The 26,115-nt window shown below is 40.7% G+C and overlaps 1 protein-coding gene across 1 annotated transcript in view; it reads right to left on the minus strand.

Annotated features, from left to right (window-relative positions):
- Positions 1-26,115, minus strand: part of SCUBE1 (signal peptide, CUB domain and EGF like domain containing 1) — a 397,419-nt gene that overhangs the window by 56,456 nt on the left and 314,848 nt on the right. The window contains exons 10-11 of the mRNA XM_089662778.1: positions 6,823-6,939; positions 1,370-1,492 (exon numbers count right to left, since the gene is read on the minus strand). Of these exons, the coding sequence (XP_089518904.1) occupies positions 1,370-1,492; positions 6,823-6,939 (240 nt within the window). The remainder of the gene's footprint in view (positions 1-1,369; positions 1,493-6,822; positions 6,940-26,115) is intronic.

Below are 26,115 nucleotides of genomic sequence, written 5' to 3' on the forward strand. Positions count from 1 at the left end.
ATCTCAGACCATGTGCTGAGTCTGGACAGCCATTGTGTGGCAGACATCTATGGCGATAACCATAAATTGAATGGCGGCCTGGCAATGAAAACAAGGCATTAAAGAGGGCTTCTAAGCATTTTTCCACCAGGTCCTTGAACACGGTTATCCTCCACAGGGACCGTAAGTCTTGTTGAGGCAAGAAATGGCTGGGTCGACCACATGCTGTTCATTTCTGCAGGAAAGTTTCCTAAATATTGCTAAAATGCTTAGGACGGGCAAATAATTTTTTAAGAATGAGGCCAGTCACTGTACAAGATAGACTCTAAGAGAGAGTCGACTCAGGCCGTTCTAATGCTAATCATGATTGTACAGCATCAGTAAGGGTAGGAATGGTATCCCTAAACTTTGAGAAGAGCTTGGATGAAGGTTTCTCATCCTGGCTCCATTCTTTAGAAGTAGAGGGATCTTCCCCGTCCATCTTATCCTGAGGCAGTGCATCAGCCACAAAAATACCACATGCCAAAGTGAGCACCCATGCAGGATCCAGTGCCTGAAGCAACTTTACAGGCTAGCCCCAAATCTTCTTCCAGGCAGGGTTAGGGAATAGCCAGGAGTCAACCAATCCAGAAAGATGCTGAAGGAGGGCCAAAGTGGTTGTGGTATAGCTAGGAACCCAACAGAAACATCATGAGAAAAAAAACTAACATAAAGAACGTAAATCTCTCTCAGTGTTAAGCAATGGACCTCTGTCTACTAACAAAAACTGAGACTAGCTGAGTGCGGTATATAGGCGAAGTCTCTGCAGCTTTCTTTGCCAGTGCCTGAAAACCTGAAGGTAGCTATATAGGCAAAGTCTCTGCATCTTTTGAAAAGCAGAAGGCAGCTGCATATAACCCATAGTTAAGACTAAGGCAAGCCATACATTAATTGATTTTCTTTCCTTCTACCAAAGGTGGAAGGAAAGACAATCACTAGATTACCCCATCATCACAGTCTGCATTGATGAGTGAATACCTCCTGCAGCGCTATTGTATTCTGCCGGCTGGGGGGTGGTGGTGGGGTGCCTTCCCAGCTGGCAGAATACAATGATTACGGTTAGCAGCTATAGTTGCTGGCAGCAATTGCATGCAGAAAAATCTGACAGGCTGGTTGTACCAAATCGAATGAAATTCAGCTGGTTCCTGCTGAACCGGCTGAATTTTGATCCCTGTATGGCCAGCTTAAAATCTTTCATAGGAACAAGGTACAAAGAAGGAAATAAAGAAATAGGCCAAAAGTTTTCTAGCATTTGCTTTCTTAGCTACTACTATTACCAAGGTGGAATATGACAATCTGTGTTGTAAAATGGTCATTACTATAAATACAAGAAGGAACCAAACTGTCTCACCAATGCAGTCTCTCTTGTTCCAGTGCAATCTCTTCCCTAAAGGACAGGTGCAGTCATAGCTCCCCAGAGTGTTAGTACAGCCAGAGTCACAGCTTCCATTGTTAATGCTGCATTCATCAATGTCTATGAAAAGAGAATGCAATGTTATGTATATAATATTTTTATTTGTAAAAGTAAACAAGCAAATTTTCATAATATTAACGCAACGTCAATCCATTTTCCTTTAATTGTATGGGAACTCTAACAATGAATTTCTCTTATTTGCTATTGTTTTTTCTGTTAAATATACCATTAAGAGCATTTTGTTTGATATATGCAAAAAAATACAGTTGTCCCATGACAGAAATCCAGTGAGCTTACAACTTCAAATTCTCTTGTCTGTGCTGCACTGAAATCTCAATGTTCTCAGCCCCAGACACGAACTACAGAACACATTTCCCAATGTTATTTAGTGTTCTGGATTTTCCATTATTTTCTGGAGTGGAGATATTGGTCAGCTGGATAAATAGTGTCGGTGATACTCCTCAGACAGCAGCAAACCTGACAGGGATTTAACACTTTTATACTCATTTATTGAAGAACACAGCGAATCTTGACTGCATCCAGGAGTAGGACACTAGGCACAAAAACAAAAGCACTTCCAAGGGATGACCACTGCTGGTGACCAAATCCCCTTCTGTTATAGGCAGCTCAGATAATAACAAAGCAGTATAAACACAAAAAGAGGGGTGGAGCTGTGTACTTCATACAGATTCAGAAAAAGGCATTATATGACAAGTACAAGAAAATTCCATTATTTCTTCCGCTCATTGAAGGACACAGGCTGTCAAGTCAAGTCTGGACCATATGGTTGTCCAAAAGAAGTGACCATAAAGGGGTGGAAAAAACAAAAAAACCCCAACAACCACAGAAGGAAAAAAAAACAACTAAAACTACAATCTGTGACACCTTGTGGGCAAAACACGCAACTAAGGGTGCCATGATATTAACCTTGTAAAAAGGTATGGACAATCTACCAAGTAGCTGCCTTACAGACTCAAGACACAGATGCTGAAGAAAATCCCAGGACATACAAACTGCCCTAATGGAAAAGTCTGTAACAGGAAAAGAAGACTCCTGACGTTGTTGACATGCAATGGACTACAAGGCCAATCTAGGGCCACGAGGATGAACAAAATTTCCTTGGTCTCTATATGATGCATCAACCACAGAACAAGTTTGTGGTAGAGGAAATGCACAGATGAGATTATAGCTGTCCCATGATGACACCAGGGCATTCGTTGCTTCTGCCCATGGATCCCTTGTCATGACCACAAACCTGGGCACCTTTCTGATAAGGTGAGATGCCAAAAGGTCCACATCCAGAACACACCACCTCTGAAAGATATGAAGGATGAGCTCCGAAATAAGGGCCACTCACCTTGATCTAGACTTTGGCAACGTAGGTAGTTCATCTGCCAGTTTTCCATTTCCGTAATATAAACCATGGAGAACGAAACATGAAGCTTTACTTATGTGGGAGACATCCAGCACTACTGAAGGACTCCCTGTTCTGCCATGGTGATTGACATGTGCCACATTACATGACATATCACTCCGAAGAGCTGTCCAATGTGAAAGACAAATCTTCATCACATGTAGTTCCAAAATGCTGAGATCAACAGCCATATATAAACTCTGTCTCCGGAGCTTTTCCAATGGGAAAAACACCTTAGCTCAAGCAGAGTCCAGGACCAGGCTACGGTACTCCAATAACAGAGTCAGAGCCAGCAATGATGTCTGGAAGTTCAATGTTCAGCTGAATGTCAGGGTGCAAATAGGAGAGCCACAAACTGAAAGTGGTAATCCCTATTATGAAATGTAGGAACTGCTGGTGCACAGAGAAGGACAAGCAGATATAAATCTTTGATGTCTATGGACAACGTGAAGTGCCCTGATGGAGAGATGCAACCACCATGCAAATGGACTCCATACTAAATTAAGTTAAGTAAGTGAGAGACTGCAATTGTCTGGCAAATAAGGAAGAAACGTTATTTTATATCCAAACACGATCAGTTTGCTGACCCAGTTGTCGGAGATGTGGGTAATCCAAAGTCTGCAAAACAATGAAGTTGTCCCCCACCTTGCAATAGCCAGGTAGGGGCAAACCTTCATGTGGTTGAAGAAATGTCTGTGTGCTTAGTAGACTTGTGTTGCCAGGGGCGCTTGGATCCACCAATGGAGGAGGCCCTGAAGGGCTTGGAGCCCTTGTCCAAGGCACCAAAAGAGCAAAAGAAGCAGTTCTGCACATGAAAGAAGGGCCCTTTCTTGCCACGCAATTCCTTGTCTGAGAAAGGAAGGTGATTTTACCTCCCGTGAGGTTTTAGGAGTAGAGTAACAGTAGGAGAGGTCTATTTTTTTTTTTTTTTAAGAAAGGCCCCCTTGAAGGGATAACTAACATTATTAACAAAGAACCATTTGGGCACCATAAAGAGCTGTTAGGGTGCTCCCATTTCTTTTACACAAACATATCAAAGTAGGGAGGATAGGGAAAGATCCATGGGAGCACACAAGCTTGTGGGAACCACAAGGAACCACCAAAGCTTTTAAAACCCTGGGGGTCGTCAATTTTAGGAGTCTACACCACAAATGTAATCACATGCTCTTTTTCCTGTGCTAATGTTGTGGAGGAAGATTTCACTCCACTTCTCAAAGAGGCAGGGTCCACATTAGGAAAAGAAAAAAAAATGAAGTAAACCTAGTAGGGAGCTTAGGTACTTTCTCCTAGACACAAGGCAAAAAAGCTGAAGTGCCTGTAACAATTGGTGGGCTAAGCCTAGTGTTCTACTCCTGGAGGTGGTGCTTTGACCCTATGACAACTTGCCAGGATGTGTCCTTCAATGAATAGAAGAGAAAAAAAAAAAAAAAAAAGAGTTTTGACTTTATGTATACTTTCAGTAACCATGATTATCGCAAACCACATAAATTCATTACCAGGGCAAATCACACTACCTACCTAAGGCATGTGCAAGTGATGATGCCCTTTAGTCACATATTTAGGTTTCATTCACACAGGCACTGTGGTCCACATAGCATGAATGAGTGGTTTAATAATGGAGTTGGAGGTCCTAATTTGACAGGCATGCAGGAGTGGGTAGCCCTGAACGCAGACAGTGTGCATAAACGAATGCATAAACAAACAGCATAAACTTCCAAGCCGCAGCCGCTGATGTCCACAGTGGGAACGGTAGCAGGAGCTGGTGGAACCCTTCATGCAGGGAGATTTCCCGTACCACTACTGTGTGAACTCAGGCTCAAATTCACTACGACAAGCCTTGGTTCACACAGGAGCTGTGCAGGAAACTGCATGCGATTCGGACATGCAATTCTTTTCAGTGCGATTTGAGCCCATTCATTTTTGTATGGGCTCAAATCACACCACAAATGTTTCGGTATCGGGAGCATTTGCACGAGTACTTGTGCAAGTACTCAGTATCGGCACTGCAAAAATAAAACACACACACACACACACACACATTATTGTCAAAAGTATTGGGACACCCCTCCAAATCATTGGATTCAGGTGTTCCAATCACCTCCATGGCCACAGGTGTATAAAATAAAGCACCTAGGAATGCAGACTGCTTCTACAAACATTTTTGAAAAAATGGCCAGGAGAACGGTACTTGCCTGACTGCATCATGCCAAGTGTAAAGTTTGATGGAGGGGGGATTATGGTGTGGGGTTGTTTTTCAGGGGTTGGGCTTGGCCCCTTAGTTCCAGTGTAGGGAACTCTTAAGGCGTTAGCATACCAAGACACTTTGGACAATTTCATGCTCCCAACTTTGTGGGAACAGTTTGGGGATGGCCCATTTCTCTTCCAACACGACTGCACACCAGTGCACAAAGAAAGGACCATAAAGACATGGATGAGTGAGTTTGGGGTGGGGGAACTTGACTTATCTGCACAGGGTCCTGACCTTAACCCAATAGAACACCTTTGGGATGAATTAGAGCAGAGACTGGGAGCCAGGCCTTCTCGTCCAACATCAGTGCCTGACCTCACAAATGTGCTTCTTGAATAATGGTCAAACATTCCCATAGACACGCTCCTAAACCTTGTGGACAGCCATCCCAGAAGAGTTGAAGCTGTTCTAGCAGCAAAAGGTGGGCAAGCTCAATATTGAACCCTACGGACTAAGACTGGAATGCTATTAAAATTCATGTGCGTGTTAAGGCAGGCATCCCAATACTAATAATATATGTTTGTAGAAGCAGTCTGCATGCCTAGGTGCTTGATTTTATACACCTGTGGCCATGGAGGTTATTGGAACAACTGAATCCAATGATTTGGAAGAGTGTCCCAATACTTTTGGCAATATAGTGTATATATATATATGTGTGTGTATGTATGTATGTATATATATATTTATTTTTTTTTACCTCCGGGTACTCCGGTTTCCTCCCACACTCCAAAGACATGCTGGTAGGATAATTGGATCCTGTCTAAATTGGCCCTAGTATGTTTATGTATGAATGTAAGTTAGGGACCTTATATTGTACGCCCCTTGAGCGTTAGGGACTGATGTGAATGTACAATATATATGGAAAGCACTGCGTAAATTGTTGGTGCTATAGGAAGTACCTGAAACAAATATACACACATACATAAATATACTGTATGTATATACAGTATATTTATATATATATTGCATATATTGGGGTAGAGCCAATCTGGAGGTACAGCAACACACAAGACATTCAGACTAACAGAAATCTGCAGAAGGGCCCCAGTGTGTCAGCACCTAATATACACTATACAGCCGTTAGAACATCAGACCCACCTCTACAGCCAAAAGGTAGTACTGGGAACCCTCCAAATTGAGTTTGGGTGTTCCCATTTAAGGGTATTGTTAATGTTATAGTATGCAATGACATTTGAGATGACTGTGCTCTTCTAACCTTGTGGTAACAGTTTGGGGCCAGCTCCATAAAGATATGGTTTGATGAGCTTGGTGTAGGGAAACTGGAGTGGCCTGGCCAGAACCCTGACTTCAACCCTACTGAAAACCTTTGGGATCAATCAAAACATTGATTGTGAGCCAGGTCTTCTTGTCCAATAACAGTAACTGACCTCACAAATGGGCACAAATTCCCAGACACACTCCAAAGACTTTTGAAAAACCTCCCCAGAAGAGTGGTAACCAAAAAAAGGGGGTGGGGTTATCAACATAATAATGCTCATTGACTAGTAATAGAAAGTCCATCAAGTTCATGCAGGTGTGATGATCAGGATTACACAAACGTTTTGCCAATAAAGTGTAACACAACTAGAAAGCGGAATATGTGTGATTAAGTTAGAGGCAACAAAATGGTGGATAAGCTTACTCTCACATTATCAGAACTTGGTGAAATATCAGATTTAGGTGGAAAGATTCTTTAAGATATTCCTTGAAAGACAAAACATTACAAACCTCCGCAGTGTGTCAGCCCATAGAGTGTGTACCCCTTGTGACAGAGACATTCAAAACTCCCAGGGTAATTGATGCAAATGTGGTCACATGTCCTCTCGAAGGAGCACTCATCAATATCTGCAAAAAAGAAACATTTGTTTTTTCATGAAAATTCAAGCTCTGGATGTGTATCTGACAGAACACTTTGTAACCCAAACAAAATAAAGTAAATGTTTTTCCTTTTAGCAGCCAATTAGGTCCTGTTTTTTTATGGTGTGTTGATTCTCCTTAATGGTGTACCTAGTGTTCTCAATGTTATTACATCACCAATTGGATCCAATAGCAAGCATCACACTGGCTGTCTAGTTACAGCTTCAGTCTTCTACTAAAGCATTGCAGGAGCCTAGAAATGGAGAGTCCTCTTTTGCAAATACCAACTAGAGATCAAAAGTCAAGTTCTGTCTTTCCTCTCACAAGTGGTTAGTGAACCCGCTCCACACAGTGGGATGGAACGTAGTAGGCCAGAGCTTGACCTTGCTACCTCTGGTCTGTATTTGACTGACAGAGTCCTGGGTCTCGCAGCTCCTGGAGCACTCTTTAATAAGGTCTTGCTAAACATTTCAAGTAACTGTTTACCAACATTAAGATTACTACAGGTACACTTTAAAGTGGACCTAGCTTTAGGTATTTTTTTTCTTTTCAAGTGCATTCAAAGTGACATGTAAGTATAAAACTCACAGGAATGTATTACCTCTCACAGAGATCATAGTACTCCCTTGGTAAAGCTTTTGATCTGCTTTTCCCTCTAAAAGCATAGAGCCATCTTTGTTCAGGCATCATCCATGGTCACCATCTATTTCCTGGACTGAGATGCTGGTGCAATTATGTACAGTGTAAATCCCTGTGTTGCAACCTTAAGGCTCTGCATCATACACGTCTTACACAGATATGCCTACTGCTGCTGTCTCTTACCCTCTGAGCTGCAACAATATTACAATGTACAGCCTGAGTGATAACAGGGGGAGGGGAAACTGAAGAAAGGGTTCTTCCCGCCTGCCACATATTAATAACAAGATTCTGTTATATTCATTCTCTCTGGTAGACACTGAGATGCTGTCCAGGCATTTTGTTTGTATATAAACATTACAAAATATTCAAGTAGGAATATGTTCATGTAGTTTTGCCAAGCTGGTGACAGAGCCACTTCAAAGTCAATAAAAGCCACTCCAAACTATAACAGACAGTGACAACAAAACAGCAAAAAGAGATTGATGGAAGGGTGGCATTGGGTAAATCCTTAAAGGAGAGCAACAAAGATCATTTATATGCTGAGAATCATCATAACCCACTAAAAAACAGTTAAACCCTAAGCCCTGCTGCCATAATCTTCAGGTGTGGAAGGGGTTAATGGAACCAAGGAACTGTCACAAGCTCTCATCAGGTAAGCCCAACAATGCCCACCCTTTTCGCCCTGCTTTGCCATTCGTCGAAGCCATACTACAGCTTAATTTCATAAAGAAGTGGCATCAGGAGAGGCATCAGCACAAGAGACACATTCTACTGACCAAGTTATGTCCCTTGTGAAAGATTTTTTTTTCTATTTAGGCTCTAGTTTTAATCAAATACTTCCTATAAATATCAGACTATGCTATACATTCATGTCTAAAAACCCAGTCATTGCTGTTTATTATTATTACAGATAATTACAGTGCTTTGAAAAAGTATTCATACCTCTTAAAATTTTCCACATTTTGTTACAACCATGTTACAACCAAAAACGTAAATGTATTTTATTGAGATTTTTATGTGATAAACCAACACAAAGTGGCACATAATTGTGAAGCAGAAGTAAAATGATAAATGGTTTTCAAAATTTTTTACAAATCAATATCTGAACAGTGTGGCATGCATTTGTATTCAACTCCACTGAATCAATACTTTGTAGAACCACCTTTTTGCTGCAATTACAGCTGCAAGTCTTTTTGGAGATTTCTCTACCAGCTTTGCACATCTAGAGAGTGACATTTTTGCCCATTCTTCTTTGCAAAATACCTCAAGCTCTGTCAGATTGGATGGAGAACATCTGTGAACCGCAGTTTTCAAGTCTTATTATAATACCACTTCCAAAATTAATCAAATATCAGATCCCCTTGTAGCATAATCCCCACCTTCACCCCTGAAGATGCAAACGATAATAATGATGAATATACCAAAAAGTAATAAATAAACCCCACCAAAACACAGGTGAAAATTAAAGTCCCAAACAAAGTCCAAAATGGAATACAAATATAAAAAAACACACAAATTCACACAAATGTCCCTCCTGTGTATAAAAGGTGAAAAATTGTCCAAATAAATAGAGCCTCCCAACGGTTTGCACAACAAGATTACCATACTCCCATGGCACTACCTGGGTCCATCAACAATAGTACTCCATGTGTCTCCTCACACCATACTCCATCCAGATGCCCATATATGAGGAATAAGATAGTGTAATACCGCCAAACACCATAAACTTTAACTTTAATTGAAATGCTCACATTCACATAGCCTTTAAAACCGCTTTATATATATATAAAAAAAGCTTTCTGCCATCCAGGAAACGTCCAGGTTCTTTGCAGATGCTCCTTTCCACTTTCTAAAATGGCCGCTGCTACACTTCCGGTTTCCATGTGCGTCTGACGTCACTTCCCTTGACACGTTTCATCATCAGACTTAATCATAAGGGATCCCTTACTTTTAGGACCCATTAACACATATGTGTTTTAATTGCATGCCAATAACTTTACATAGGCTAAGCATTGTTTTAAATCATGCTAATTTACATCTTTGAGATTGAGATGAGCGTCAGGGGGTCACTTGATAACAATGGTGGTGTAGGAAAGAGCAGGAAAACACATACAAATTAGAGTAACCCATGCCTGTGTTTTGCTATGTGTATTCTGTGCACTAATGGCAATAACACAGCACCTGAAAGCAGGCATAAACACAATTTTCAAGGGTGTCCTAGGCTTGTCTGTATTATATTCAACAGAGAAAAAAAACATTAAAAAGGAAGTGTGAGTTTTTTTTCCCCAAATTATACTTACCTAGGTGGATGCAACATCAGTCCGATGCTGCATCTGTCCCCTGATGGCTCTATGGGTGAGAACTCTCTCCCCACCGCTTTAAGCAGAGAGCAGTGACTGTCAGTCAGCGACATCTGCTCTGCTTCAGCTGCTGTCAGATGAAAACAGGTCACAGGAGTGCAGAACTAAATGCACTCCTTTGATCCACAGGAGAAGTACAGCCAAAAGAGCTTTAACTGAGAGATTTCAAAGGTTATTATTTTATAATTAGATTGTAAATTACCTAAAAAAATAAATGTTTTCTAACAATAGCTTTCTCCTTTAAACACAAATATAACAGAACTAGGTTATGTATCATAACAACTGTTGCAGTCCATAATAGTCCAACGGGGCCAACATATGACAGGGCGGTCTTCGGCACGGTCAGCAAAAAAGTCTTGTAATATTAGCAACTCAATCAGTTATGGGAGGAAAAAAGAAAGCTCAGTTTGATCCCAGTTGAAGTTTCTTTTAAACAACTCTTAAGTGCTGCAGAGGATTCTGAATATACAAAACCAGCTCTTAGCCTAAGCCTTGGTGACCAGTTCATTTGTCAGGAATCAGGATGCAGTACCTATCTTAGTCACTAGATGGTAGCAGTGTACATCAACAAACAATCATGTAAAAAAATCTGAATGCTGTAGGAGTTAAAAGGATTATTTTACAACAAATAGGGCCCATCATCTAAAATACTGTATATATTCTATTTTAATACATGATATCAACCTTTTATATTATACCTGTCCCTCCAGGACAGGTATAATATAGAAGATTATATCTGTCCTTTAATTAAATATTAAAAAGTTAAGCTTCAAGACATGTTAAAATTTCAAATGTTATTTTCAGTCTTTTTACATCTACATATTTCATTAAAATAATTCCTGGTAATCTTGCCATAAAAGTCCTCTTTCAGGCACTTCCTGTAATAGACTGACAATGTTTTGTCTGTCTCCTAACTGTGCTTCTGCATTGTCCCTGTCACACACACCCCTGATGGTGACTACAAGGGACTATGGTGACAAAGGTTCACCGTTGTCACCAACAGGAAATCTGTCCAGAGCAATGATGTGCAGCCAACATTGGAGTGTGCAGAGGCCAAAGGAGATCAGCAGCAATGGGATGTGACAAAGTCTCAAAAAAGTGAAAATTTGATCTAATGTAAAAAAAACTACAGCAACTGTTTATGATAAACAGTGCACAGAAAAATAACTAAAAGTCATCCAGTTAGGGTTTAGAGCTACCAACCATTTTAAATGTATTTTTAAAAAAGCGCCTCTAAACACTGTACCCATATAAAATACAAGGCTAATCACAAAGCTTTACCACAAAGTTAACAATCTTAATTTATAATGTAGGAAAACCCTAAATCTATTATTGGTGGGTTTAGCATCATGCCTTACTGTACACAGTATTATTAAGTAAATTGTGTGAGACTTGGTTGCAAAGTGTTTTTTTTTACCTGAAGGTCCTACCAGTAAAAATACTTCTTGTCTAAGGCTGACTATGCTAATCCTCTGCCTTGCAATTAGCAACATTGTTGTCACTGATCCTCTTCCTTTGTACATTGGGCTGCATATCTGATAGATATGAAAGGCAATCTAATGGTCAACATTCTGTCTGTGGTCATCAGTGAGCTTCGATGATGTCATGGTGGAAGCAGCCATTACTAGTGGTGACAAAATGCTCATGCTTTACAAGATAAAATGATTCAACAAAAATAAAAGCTATTAGTTAAAGCAACTGACAATAAAAAAAGCCTTGCCTGCAAAAAAAATTATTAACAAGCCCTGTTAATTCCAATTTTAACATATGCGTTGTAATGCAAAACAACGCATGTGTCATTAAAAGTAATGTTTTTCATTGAAGTGGTTTAGATCTCTGTGGTACATTCTGCTTTGTTTTGAAAAATGAGACATGCCCTTTTGCTGTATATTTTCATGCTCTGTGATGGCTAGTAGTACAGCTACAACACACATAAAAAAAACACTACAAATGGACAAAAGTGAACAAGTACAGATGTGAACGCAGCCTTACCTGTCCTGCTGCCCGGGCCGGCACTTTCCTCTCTGCTGCATAGCTAAACTACCCAAAGAATGTTCTGCATTCTACAATTCCAGCAGTGCCCGAGCCCCTTCAGCACGGTGTGATTCCATCCAATTATCCCCACATCACTACAGGACACAGTACTGACTTAAGGGCCAGAGAAGGAACCACAGCATGCGCAGATTAGCTGTACTTCATGGGCCCGTTTAACACATACATTCTGATGCGATAAAAGCACGTGTTGTGGTTCCCATTAAAAAAAAGTAGTGCGTGTTCCCATCGCAGGACTTCAGTGCATTGTGTTTGTAAAAATACAGCATATCCATTGTTTCTGAATTTTGGTGCATTGGGAGGCCCATAGAAGTCAAGGGCAGCGCATATAACATGTGCTTTGATGCATTGGCAACAGGTATTAAGAAGGCTTGGTCACGGATTGTCCACTTAATGCACTCCAAATTTTAAATTAAAAAATGCATTAACAACACGCATCAAAATGCACATCAATGAAGAATTGAAAAGTGCATGGCAATGAGCCTAACAGTACAAAAAAGCATATCCCTATGAAATCATATAGCACTAAATAGGCCCGATGTCAGGAGGGTAGATAGGGTGGGTAAATGTATAGGATTTGTGAAGTAAAATTCTCTTTTCTTAAAGTGTCTGTAAACCTCTGAAATGAAAAATAAACAAGTATATGCTTTTATAGTGTGTACTTGCCTCAATCCACAGCACCTAGTGCGATTTCTGTTTCCTCTCACATTCCTCTGCTATTCTTACTATGCACTTTTGGCAGGCTATATGGACACCAAACAATCCTGGGAGACAGCCCTCTCTTTAATCAGCACACAGAAGGTGATTGACAGCCTCAGCTGTACATGTTTCCCTATGAGATTGAGTAAAGTGGAGTGTCCGTTCCCTCCACTCAGGTCTCAGAATACACTCAGTTCCCAGCTCTATGCTGTGCAGTGTGACAACAGATACCTGGCCCCTGCCATCTGAAACTCAGAAATGCTGTGTAAAACGTGTACATTAGGAGGCTGTAAAGGAAATAGGGCTACAGATAAAAAGGTACAATGTATGCAGAAGGATTTGTTTCTTCTTTGTATATCACCTAAGGTTAGTCACGTTACTGGGTATAGATAAGGGATAACAAACACTTTAAAACAAACCTGTACTCCCTGTAACTCTAGTAAATTGCCACTAAGATGCTTTAGATGTGTTCTACAGCATTCCGAGATGCCCCAAAACCTGGGACATTAGGCAAATCTCCCCCACTGCTGCCCCCACTCTTTTGGCCAATGAGACCACCAATCAAAATTGTAAGGTACAAGCAGTGATCCAGATATGAACTTTCCCCACATATTTGAATTTGCATAGGTTACCAGAGGAATACGACAGCTGCCACCTGCAAGTTCTTTCATATGTTCCTGCTGGTGGTTCATTACAGGTTCTCTTTAATCTTATGTATCTTCACGGCTGAAGATCACCTGAGACCTTCACATATATAAACACTGAACATTATCGTTAGCATTTCTATACAAGCCAGCTATTTTTGAAGCCTAATTGCTCCTTGAAGGACAAAGTCCCGTAGTTAATCCTCTGCTCAGTGTCTTTGCAGGCAGAGAAGGGAAAAAAGCAAGCGGATGTTGCCTGGCCTTACCACAAAGTAAACCTTTAATAGGCAATTTAGTCCTAATTTAGACATGCAGACCGTAGTTGCTCTTCCTCATTATGATTATGAAAGGCAATAATACAGCCACAGGCAGGAGTGAAGGAAGGAAACGAAGGGCACTGTAACATATAAAATCCGCTAGTTTCTTTACATCCCTGCTGCTTCTGTGATAATTTAGTGGGTGCAGGCTTCAGCGGGTGGGGGTGTGGGGGTGCTGGGAAACCTCATGGCCTATCTGCACACCTTGAGGCTCTGCATTATGCCAGTCCAATTCTGCTTAAAGAGGTAGCAGCATACACAGCAGGCTAAGAACCTAATCACATTGTCATCTCGCAACGTCTAATGAGGAATGGATTTGTGCTCTGGTGTTCATACATCAGTCTTTACCTAGAAACATACAAAGTCTGATGGCAGAAATAAAAAACAAAATGATTCAATGAGTCTGCTTTTCACTTTTGCACATCTTGTACAGGGATAGACTTATGTTTATCCTCAGCCCAACTGCAGATTTAAAGAAAAGGAAAAAATTAATTTTCCAGCAAGTTAAAAAAAAACAAAAAACCAACACATCTAGAAATAATACTCACGTCCTTCTCTAGCGCTGTCCCTTGCAGACACACTGCTCTGTGATTTAGTTATTGGCTGCGTTTACAAATGTTTGACACAGATCAGCCTTGGCTGCACCTTGTACATACAAAGTTGTAGTTTGATCACTGGGGGAGCCTGCATCAGGGACGCTACAGCATCTGGACATCTAGCCACCGTTGGTGGCTATCTTATAGCTGGTCAGTATTTGTGATTTTTACCTTACTACATTGAATAAAAGTTCATCCAAACAGTATCACACTATGTGATGTCCTTTATTGGGCTCTCTTTGTGAGTGCTACCATCCGCAGTGCCTGCCCTTAAGAGGTGACCCTGGATGTTATGACTGAATGATGAACCCCAGAATCCTGCCTGACCGGTGACCAGATGATGATAGTGAATGTAGCCTGATCCGAATATGGAGGAGCTCACACATGCTTGATGCTACAGGAGATTTCCTCAATGCGTACTTAATACGCACTTCTGGTGAGTGCGCATCCTGTTCATTATCTATCACCTCTGGATCACACATTTCCCACCATAAGCAGTGACTCTTCAGGATCTTCACATATTTTTGGATGTTATATTTATTTATATATAATTACCACGCTATTGCATTTGAATAGATGTTTTTGCATATTGCATGCTATACTTGAATACATTTTACAGCACTGCACCTTTATTGTCTACATTTTCTAACAATTGCTCCAACAGTTGATCTATTTTCACCAAGCTGCTTGGCAATTGCCCCGTAGCCCTTTCCAGCCTTGTGGAGGTCCACAATTTTGTCTCTGGTATCTTTTGACAGCTCTTTGGTCTTGCCCATGGTAGTAGTTGGCGTCTGACTGACTGTGGGGTGAACAGGTGTCTTTAAAGAGCTCAGACAGGTGCTACTAAGTTAGATTAATGAGTGGAGTAGAGGTGGACTTTTTAAAGGCACAGTAACAGGTCTTTGAGAGCCAGAATTCTTGCTGTTTCTTAGGTGTTCAAATACTTATGTTCAGCAGTGCAAGTCAAATAAATTCTTTAAAAATCATACAATGTGATTTCCTGATTTTCTTTTTAAATTCTGTCTCTCAGAGTGGGAATGCACCTACAATGTGAATTTCAGACCCCTCCATGATTTCTAAGTGGAAGAGCTTGCAAAATCGCAGGGTGTTCAAATACTTCTGTTCCTCACTGTATATAAAGCCAAAAAAGCCATGACCAAAAATATTGGCACCCTTGCATTTCTGTCAGGTAATGCTCCACTTCGCCCAGAAATTTGTTTCAATTACAAATATTTAGGCATTGTCATGTTTATGTCTTTTGTTTGTATTGGTATGACACTAAAAAGTGGAGAAACAAAAAGCCAAATCTGACACGCAAGTCCACTTAAACCCAAAAATGAACTGGACAAAATTATTGGCACTTCACAAAATTGTAAGATATAATTGTGACGGACGCGGCGTCAGACCCCCAGCCCTTCTCACCGACTCTTAACCGAAGGACTAGCCAATCTAAAACCGCGCTGTCACGTGCGTAACAATGCCACGCTCAGCTGCACCCCGCACAAATATTTTCCAGCTAATGGACCACAATCTATGTAACGCAGCCTGAGAGCAATTGTTACTGGGTCAGGTTAATTACGCAATTAACCCTTCACACTGCCACCACCACCTTTTTATACAGAGACGGAGGAAACTCACCAATCTTAGCAGTAACACTATAAGGTTTGAATAAGCGTCTGTATACATACTGTCACCGCAGGCAGATGTATGCAGAAGTTTAAAACACACAGTAGCTCTCTTCAGAGACAGGGATTCTCCGTTTGTATTAAAGAGCTTTAGAAACAGTTCAACACTTTTCATATAATAGGATTTATTACTAAAAGGGTCAAAATGGTGCAATTAAAATATTTACAGACAAAGATGTAGCCTATATATATATATATATATATATATATATATATATATATATATAAATACAGAGAGCAATAACACTGCAGACAGAAAACAGAAAGAAGTTTAGAGAGGTAGAATACTTGCCAGAGTACTTGGATTAAGCAGATTCAAGGGTCCTGAGCAAAAGGGTGCCTTTTCTACCAAAGTTGGTTCCTGATGTTAAAAGGGAGAATCTCTTCATCTTTTCTCTCTCAAGCCTGACAGCCTATTTTCTAGTCCACCAGCAGGGTGTCTCCTTAAAGCAGAGAAACAATCGCCTCATTTGGGGAGGGTGTTTAGGCGGGGAACTCAGGCTATGACCAAATCCCACGCAGTTTATATCATGGTCATTAACCTTCCATAGGTGCATGCAGAAGCCTATCCACTGGCAGGATAATATGCAGAACGATATTCTGAACGTCCAGACATCACATATGACATATCTGGCTGGGGCGCTTTCTGCTCTCGGGTAGACGTAATCTAGGGGTGTAAGGTATCAGGTGACTTGTATTAAAATGACCTCTCTGAATATATGTCTTGTTTTATTGTATGTATTACCTACGAGAAATTACGAAATTGTATGAAAAAGCGTTTTCACATGGGATATGTGTTTTACTGCTATCCCGGAATGCTTTTGAAGTCCAGTGACTGATGGGTTTATAGTTTTACGATCATCTTCAGAGCAAGAGTGGGACAGACACCCTGGCATCAGCTAATTGGGTTTACAACCATCAAGGGTATCCAGCTGTGCCCTGTGCACTCCTGAACTCAGCCACACCAGACCACATGTCACTCAACAGAAAGGAAAGGGGGGGGGCTGATTTGGAGTGAGATGACCCAAGATAAAGGATCATTAGCAAAATGGATGTTCGCATCCATATTTGTACGTACAATTGCTACAATAATTGCATTTCAATTTGTAATAGAATTCAACTGTATCAATTAACAGGTGCTGACAATATAGAAATAACACTGGCAACCAGATAAAATGGTGAAAAATTTACCTGTTGTTTTTTTTTATAATTCAAATATTTATTAATTTTCCATTTCAATTACATTTCATCATCACAATATAAATATATATATATATATAAAATATATTCTATAATATTATATTAACCAACATTTCTACTTTATATACTCTATGCAACCTTTTCCCCCCTTCTCCACCCCCCACCCTATGTCCCCTCTGCCTATTCTATCTTTTCTCTACGTCTTCTTATATCAGCAAGTGGAATTTTTCTGTTGTTATCTTTATTCTTTCCTACACCTCATATATAATCTGGCTTTTTCCCAGTTCTCCCATTTCCCATGATAAACCTCCAGCTTATCTTCTTGGGTATGGCACAGCCTTTCCATCTTTTTAATCTGCTCAACTCTTTCAATCCAGTCCTCTTCCTTTGGTGCCTCTATTTGCCTCCAGAACTTGGGTATCAGGGCTTTTGCAGCATTTATATAGTTCCATATCCCTGATTTTTTATATTTATTTACCGTTATATCCGTGATGTGCAAAATACATACTTCTGGATCTAGATTTATATCTATTTCTGTCAATTTTCTTATTAAGTGGATTATTGTTGTCCAGAATATCTGGATTTTTGGGCATCCCCACCATATATGGTATATTGTGCCTATTTCTCCACATCCCCTCCAACACAGCGGTGTACTCTCTCCACACATCTTATTTTCTACTACTGGTGAAATGTGCCATCTTGTCAAACACTTATAGTTCATTTCTACTTCTCTCATAGAGACATTTTCGTGAGTTAATCTATACATTCTCCTCTGCTTTTCCTCATCTATCACAACTCCCATATCCATTTCCCATTTTGTTAAATATGTTGGTTTCGTGTTTGTGTCTAGTTCAGTGAGTATTTTATAAATTCTAGCAATCCCGTGTTTCCCATCACCTTGTGTTCCCAATGTCTTTTCAAACAAGTTCCAATTGTCTCTTGTCCTTAAAGGTCTTGGCAAACTTCCGACAAAACACCTCAATTGGAAATACCGCCATTCGTCTAATTTAGTGAAAATCTCTCCCTCTTTTTTTTTCAATTCGCCATATGCTCCTATTTCATCTCCCACCAAGATGTCTCCTAATTGCACCTTATCTTTTTTAAACCACTTCCCTCCTATTTCTTCTCTACCTGGGGGGAAAAACTCTGTATTTTTTAGTGGAATCAGTGTAGAATTAAAAGTCCATTTCATACTTCTGTGTAAGTTATCCCAAATCTTTAAAACATTCAAAGTGTATGTATTTACATTGTCATTTAAACCCCTATACTGTGTTGGTACCCATATCATTCTTCCCAAGTCTGTTCCGCTGAGTTCATTCTCTATTCTCACCCAGCTTTTTTTATTATTAAATATCCAATCTATGGTTCTTGCCAGTATTACCGCTTTGTAATATCTTTTAAAGTCTGGGAGCCCTAAACCCCCTCTTTCTTTCCTCCTACTTAGCAGTTCGTATGACAGTCTTGGTTTTTTATTCCTCCATATGTATCTTGTTATCAATTTCTTAATTATTTTAAAGAAAATCTCTGGGAGTTTAATTGGGATCATTTGATATCTATATATGATTTTTGGTACTATTACCATTTTTACCAGATTAATACGGCCCATCCATGTCGGGGTTCCTCCCTCCAATCTTTTTAATTCATCTCTAATCTCATTTATCAGTGTAATATAGTTTAGTTTATATAGATGTTTATGTGAGGCTGTGAGTTTTACTCCTAGATATTTTATATCTCTATCTTTCCATTTAAAGGGAAATTCTTTTTGTATCCTTTCTTTTTCGTTTTTTAAGATGTTTATATTTAGAATCTCCGTTTTTGTTGGATTTATCTTTAAATTTGATAGTTCTCCGTACTCCTTTAGTGACTTCATTAAGTTTGGAAGTGTTATCCTGGGGTTTCCTACATAGAACAACAAGTCGTCTGCAAAAGCAGCAACTTTATGTTCCGTATCTCCTATTCGGATTCCCTTTACGTCTCTATTCAGTCTTATTGTTGATAGTAGAGGTTCTAGAGATATAACATACAGCAATGGGGATAATGGGCATCCCTGTCTTGTTCCGTTTGACATCTCAATGGGTTCTGACCTCTCCCCATTTACCCCAATGACCACCGAGGGGTATCTGTACAGCTTTCCTATCCATTCTCTCATCCTAGGCCCGATTCCCAAAGCTTCCAGAGTGTCCATCATGAATCTCCAATTTACCCTATCAAACACTTTTTCAGCATCTATAGACAGTAGTACCGCCGGTTCTTTTCCCTTTTTACTCTTTTGGATTAGCATCAATGATCGTACCCCATTATCTTTTCCTTCCCTCCCTGGAACAAAGCCCACCTGATCCTCATGTATCCATCCAGGCATTAGCTCTTTCAATCTGTTTGCTAGGACCTTTGCGTACAACTTAGTGTCTGTGTTCAGTAGTGAAATAGGTCTATAGCTAGAACACTGAGAGGGATCTTTTCCCTCTTTCTGAATGAGCACGAGTTGGGCTTGTAATGATTCTCTTCTTACTTCCATCTCTCCACCTAGTGCATTCATGTAGTTTTTGAGTTTTGGTACTAAGATTTCACTGAATTTTTTATAGTATCTCACTGTATAACCATCTGGGCCTGGGCTTTTCCCCGACACTGTCCCCTTTAATGCTAGTTTTATTTCTTCCTGTGAGATATCTGCGTCTAGGGAGTTTAGTTGGTCCTCATTTAATTTTAATAACCTAGCCATTTCCAAATATTTCTTTCTTTTCTGGTTTTTCTCACTGTCTATAGTTTCTGAACTTTCCGAGGGGCTTATATTGTACAGTTTCCTGTAATATTCTATGAAGGCTTTGGTGATATCTTTATTTGAGTGTTTCATGTTTCCTTTAGCATCTTTTATTTTTTCTATATAATTTCTATTTTTCTTTTTCCTCAGGGCTCTCATCAGATACTTTCCAGGTCTTTCTCCCCATCTATATCTCTCACTTAGAACTCTATTATATACTTTTCTCCTCTCCTCTTCTATCATTTCTTTCAGTTCTTCCTTCTGTTTTTTTAACTTCAGCTCTATTTCTTTTGTTATTCTATTCTTATGTATTTGTTCTAATTTATCTATTTCTTCTAAGAGCTCATTCATTTTCTCCCTTCTTTCTTTTTTCTTTCTAGCCCCAATCGCCATTAATATTCCTCTTATATAAGCTTTGTGAGCCTCCCACACTGTGGCTGTTGACACCTCCCCTGTCTCATTCTCCTTAAAAAAGCGTTCGATCTCCTCCCCTATTTTCTGAGCTATTTCCCTTTCCACTAAAAGTGTCTCATTCAATTTCCATCCCAGCCCTCCGCTTTTCCTTCTCCCCCATTCCATTTTCATAGTAACTGGAGCGTGGTCTGATAAAGTTATTGTCTCTATATCTACCTGGGTCAGATGGTCGATTAATTGATGTTCTATTAATATATAATCTAATCTTGAATATCTCTTGTGCATATTTGAGAAAAAAGTATAATCTCTATCTTGCGTGTGTGTAATTCTCCAGGCATCTATCAGTTGACTTATGTGTAATTCTTTTTTCAATAATTTCAGGGCCTTACTTCCTTCTGTCTTTATATGGGAGGTGGCATCCCTTTGTGGGTCCATACAGAAGTTAAAATCCCCTGCCAGGATCAAACGTCCTTTTTTAAAGTCCATCAACTTCCTCAACACCTTTTTCAGATACTCCTCCGGTTTTTTATTAGGGCAGTAGATGTTGGCCAGTGTACACTCGATCTCCTGTAACTTGCCCCTTAAGAACAAAAATCTCCCATCTGGGTCTGTTTTTCTATCTTCCAACTCAAACCTAACGTTCTTTGCCAGGCCTATTGCTACCCCTTTTGCTCTTTTAACCGGGGAATCTGCATAGTACCATGTTGGGTATTTTTTAGACCTCAGTCTAACATTTGAGCTTATCTCAAGATGTGTCTCCTGTAAAAATATCACTGAGGCTTCTCTATGATGTAATTCTTTAAATAATCTATATCTTTTCCCGGGACAGTTCAACCCATTTATGTTATATGTTATAAACTGAGTCTCTTCCATCTTCCTTAAATTTCCTCTTTTCTCCTCCATCTATTTTTTTTATTTCTCTCTCCTTCTCCCTTCTCACTTGTTTTTATATCATCTTTTATTTTGCAGAGAAAACAACCTCCCTCTCCCATTTCCCACCCTGCCAACCTTCCAACCCCCTCCCTCCCCCCTCCCCTCCCCCCTCTTTTTAGGCCTAACATTTGCCTACTAATCATTTATGGATTAAAAAATCCACCTTTGATTTGATCCTTGGGCTAAAACTCCGTCCATGGACGACTTTCCCCTTGACTAACCTCCCCATAACCTCCCAAGCCCCACCTGGATATTATCACTGGCAGAAAAATAGAGAGAGAAGAAAAATGAAAAAAAAACCGAAAAAAATCCATAACGAAGGCAATAGAGTGGGGGTAGGTGGCGAGAGGAGAAGAAAGGGGTTAAAAAAAAAAAAAAAAAAAAAACACCTCTCACCTCCTCCCCCCCTCCCCCCCCCTCCACCCCCTCCCCCCCACAAATTGCCAGTCCTCTTTTCTCTTCGCTCTACTTTCTCATCGTTCTTCTTCCCAGCCAGGGATTTCCATTCTTTGAATTTTTAAACTGTCACAAAAATTTTTCGTATCTTCTGGAAACCTAAGGTATGCTGTAGTCCCGTTTTTCCATCCTATTAGGCATTCGGGAGTCCCCCATCTATATTGCACCTTTTGTTCTTTCAACCTTTTCAATAGGGGTCTCAAAGTTCTCCTTCTCCACAAAGTCTCTGGAGCCAGATCCGCATATATCTGTATGTCTCCTCCTTCATACTTAATTACTGATTTTCCCTTAGTCTTCCTCCAGATTTTTTCTCTGTCCCGAAGTTCATAAAATTTGACAATTATATCTCTCGGCCTTTCTTTCCCCAGGTCTCTCAGGACTTTCCCCTTTCTAAAGATTCCTTCTATTTTAGACCTTTCCATTTCAGAGCTGTCTGTTATAATGTTAAATATTTTGCAAACCACCTCTTGCAAGCTTTCTCCCTTTAGGTTTTCTGAAACTCCACGTATCAAGATGTTTCTTTTCCTGTCTTTATTTTCTTGTATCTCAGCCTTATATAACAGTTTTTCTTGGACTTTCCCTATATTAATTAGTTCTTTTTCAAGTTCAGAGATAGCCTGGGTCTGGCCTTTAACTTTCTCCTCCGTTTCCTCAATTCTCTCCAAGAGATGTCCCAGATCACTGCGAATGTTTACCATTTCTTGTTTTATTGTTTTCTCCAGTTCTTTAAACATTTCTGCCATTTCCTTTTTATTAGGTATTTGTAGGTCTTTTTCCGCCTCTGTATTGCCTGATATTTGCTGGTTACTAGTATCCGGGCCTATTGATACTCTAGGGCTTCTTTCCATACTAAGGTCTGCTTCTCCTTTTTCAGATCTGCTCTGAGGTCTTTCTGGGGTTGCGTTTCCTTGGGATGTATATTTTTTAATTGTGCCAGTCTGGGACCCTTTAAGCCCACTTCCTTTTACATTTTTGTTTTTCATTTTTCTCTGTGGCACTTATCCTTCTTATAGTCCTTTATAAGTTTATGGGTAGGGCGGGATATTATTTCTTAAAACTTTCAAGTCTCTGCTCTGTCCCCCTGCTGGTTTTTCTCCTTCTCTTCTCCTCCTCCTTCCCCCCTCTCCCCCTCCTTCTCCCCGAGCCTCTCCTCTTCTCTCTGCGTGTCTCTTCCACCTTTTATACAGACTCTAGGGGTCCCCCGTTCTTATATACACTTTTTAGAGGTCAGCATGATAGATCTTCAAAAGTGCAATTCATAAGTGTCACTCACCCTCCTCCTATGTCTTCTTCCAGTGAGTGCCTTTTCGGTCGATTCCTCTGAGGGTCTGTTCATGGGGGGGAACTCCCCAGGGTCTCTTCAGACTCCTTGTCCAGGTTTCAATAGTTCTCCTTTCACGTATTTTTAGGCTCCAGGGTTACTAGGGGGATAGGGGGAGAGTGGGAGAGTATGTCGGCCCCCGGCAAACAGGTCAGCGCTGCTCTCTCTCCACAAAACGCCGGCCGGCCGGCTTCCCGGTCTCCCAGAGGTGCTTTGCGGCCGGTCACGTGATCGCGCCGGCCCCTCTCGTCTCCCAGCGTCCAGGGACTCTCTCTTCAACAATCGCCCGCCGCTCCTCTCTTTTCCCTCACCCGCATCAGTCTCTCCTCCGCCGGGAGCCGTCAGACCGGGTAAGTCCCCCACCGCAAGGCTCTAACATGTTCCAGGGGATAAGCTGGGAGGCCTGGGGAGGTCAGACACCGGAGCTCCGTCCACGAGCTCCTACACTGCCGCCATGTTCAGGCTCCGCCCCCCTGGTTGCCCACAGATGATTGCAAAGAGCACCATCACCCGTCAAAAATTTACCTGTTGTGTGTCTCTGTGTGCTACATGCAGAATAAAGAAAGGCAGCAAAGAATTGCATGAGGATTGGAGAGCAAAAATTGTGGAAAATCATGGACAATCTCAAGGTTACATGTTCATCTCTAGTGTTCCTGTGTCCACTGTGCTGTGCACAACATTGTCAAGAAGTTTACAGGCCTTGGCACTGTAGATAATCTCCCTGGCTGTGGACAAAGGGAAAAAAATGATCAAAGATTGCAACGAAGGATTGTTCGAATGGTGGGTAAAGACCCTTGATAAACTTCCAGACAAATTCAAGGTGACCTTCAGGCACAGGGTAGAACTGTGTCAGTTCGCACTATATGTCACCATCTGAATGAAAAGGGATGCTATGGTAGGAGACCCAGGAGGATCCCACTACTGACACAAACATAAAAAAAGACTTACCTGAGGAAGCCAAACTCCTTTTGGGAGAATGTGCTGTGGACGGACGAAACAAAATTGCAGCTTTTTGGTAAAGTCCATCATTCTACTGTTTTCAGAAAAATAAATGAGGCCTTTAAAGCAAATAATACAGTCTCTACAGTCAAACATGGTGGATGTTCACTGCTGTTTTCGGATTGCTTTGCTGCTTTAGGCACTGGATGTCTTGAACGTGTGCATGGCATTATGAAATCTGAATATTGGCAAAGAATTCTGGAGTGCAATGCAGGGCACAGTGTCAGAAAGTTGGGTCTTCATCAGAGGTCATGGGTCTTACAGAAGGACAATGACACAAAGAACATGTCCAAAAGCAGCCAGAAATGGTTTCAGACAAAGAGCTGGATAGTACTGAACTGGCCAACAATGAGTCCAGATCTCAATCCCATAGAGCACCTGTGGAGAGATCTCAAAAAAGCAGTTTGGAAAAGGAACCCTTACAATCTGAGAGACCTGGCGCAGTTGGCGAAAGATGAGCAGTCCAATATTCCAGTAGAGAGGTGTAAGAAACTCATTGATGGTTACAGGAAGTGATTAGTTTCAGTGTTTTTTTCCAAGGGGTGTGCTACCAAATATTAAAGCAGAGCTCCACCCAAAAGGGGAAGTTCTCCCGCTCCCAGTTAAGAATTGGCACCTTTAGTAAGCGGGGGGGAGGAATTTAACAGATACCCGCTCCCACATTCTCTGCGATCACCTAAGCCAAACAATCGGAAGCAGAAGTTGTCCTCCCCCCTCCCTCCTCGTAGTCTTCTGGGACATGTGACAGGTCCCAGAAGACTACAGAACCATTCACAAAGTGCAACACTACTCGCACATGCGCAGTGGGCACCCAGCTGTGAAGCTGCAAGCTGTCACAGCCGGGTGCCCACACTGAAAATGCCAGCTCTAAGGAAACAGAACGGTCAGTCAACCCAGCCAGTGTGAGGACACCATGGGATTAAGGGACAGGTGAGTGTGTTTTTTAAAAGTCAGCAGCTACAGTTTTTGTAGCTGCTGACTTTTTTTTTTTTTTTTAATTTCCACTTGCTTTAAATTGAGGGTGCAAAATATTTGGTCCAGTCCATATTTGGGGTTTTGCCTGGAATGTGTCAGATTAGGCTTTTTGTTTCTCCACTTTTTTGTGTCATTCCAATACAAACAAAAGAAATAAACATGAGAAAGCCTAAACATTTGTAACTGCAACTATTTTCTGGGCAAAGTGGTACATTATCTGACAGAAATGCAGGGGTGCCAATATTTTTGGCCAGGAATGTATACACAAAGAACAGCATAGCTAAATGACTTATGTTTCCTAGAAGAAATAGGATTTCAAGTTCTCCCCTGTGCTGATCTAAAGCCTAGGCATTTAGCCTTGCCATCAGTCAATTTAGCCAAGGTAAACTCTGAAACACCCCCTTAGCAATGATCATAGGACCAAATGCCTAGGCTTGTGAACATGTGATTAAATTTGGAGGGTGCCCCCATTTTTACCACTGAAGGCAGTAAAAATGGCCCTTCCCATTTTTCTTAATTTATCCATTCAAGCATGACTAGATCTGAAAGAATTGCTGTCCTTCTCTAAAATGACATGGAGGTATTTTTATGTAGCTAGCTGAGATTATCACATACAGAAACAATGTCGTGGCTTTATGAACATATTCCTGTCTCTTCCAGGATGATAGTTCCTAATTTAAGCAAAATCAAGCCTAGAGACATGCCTAACATATTGTATAAAGTTGAATGCTGATCGCTTAATGACATTATTGAGTAGAAATAGCCTTCGGTAATTAAAGGGGAGAATTCCAGCTTTTACCAAAATCTTCTCATTTCAAGAAAGGAAAAACTGTAATACAACCCATTTCTCTGATAGAAGAACAGCCATCCACATCCCCATCATGTTTCAGTTCTATTTTCTGACTGTGCACAAAATATCTACAAAAACTGGACAATTGTTTCTTAATTTAGTTTTACAAAACAAATATCTCACAGAAAATTTAATTTTGATCTGGATTTGTAGTCAATCTGAGCAAAATAGCAAACATGTGTCACATCATCTGAAGCATTAGTGGTCAACGTTTTTGATATGGGGGGGGGGATGAAGTACACACACACACTATACAAAAAAGTGGC

This window comes from Staurois parvus, unplaced genomic scaffold (assembly GCF_062004578.1).
Source record: "Staurois parvus isolate SC_StPar_1 unplaced genomic scaffold, SC_StPar_1.0 ptg001539l, whole genome shotgun sequence".
Lineage (NCBI taxonomy): Eukaryota > Metazoa > Chordata > Amphibia > Anura > Ranidae > Staurois > Staurois parvus.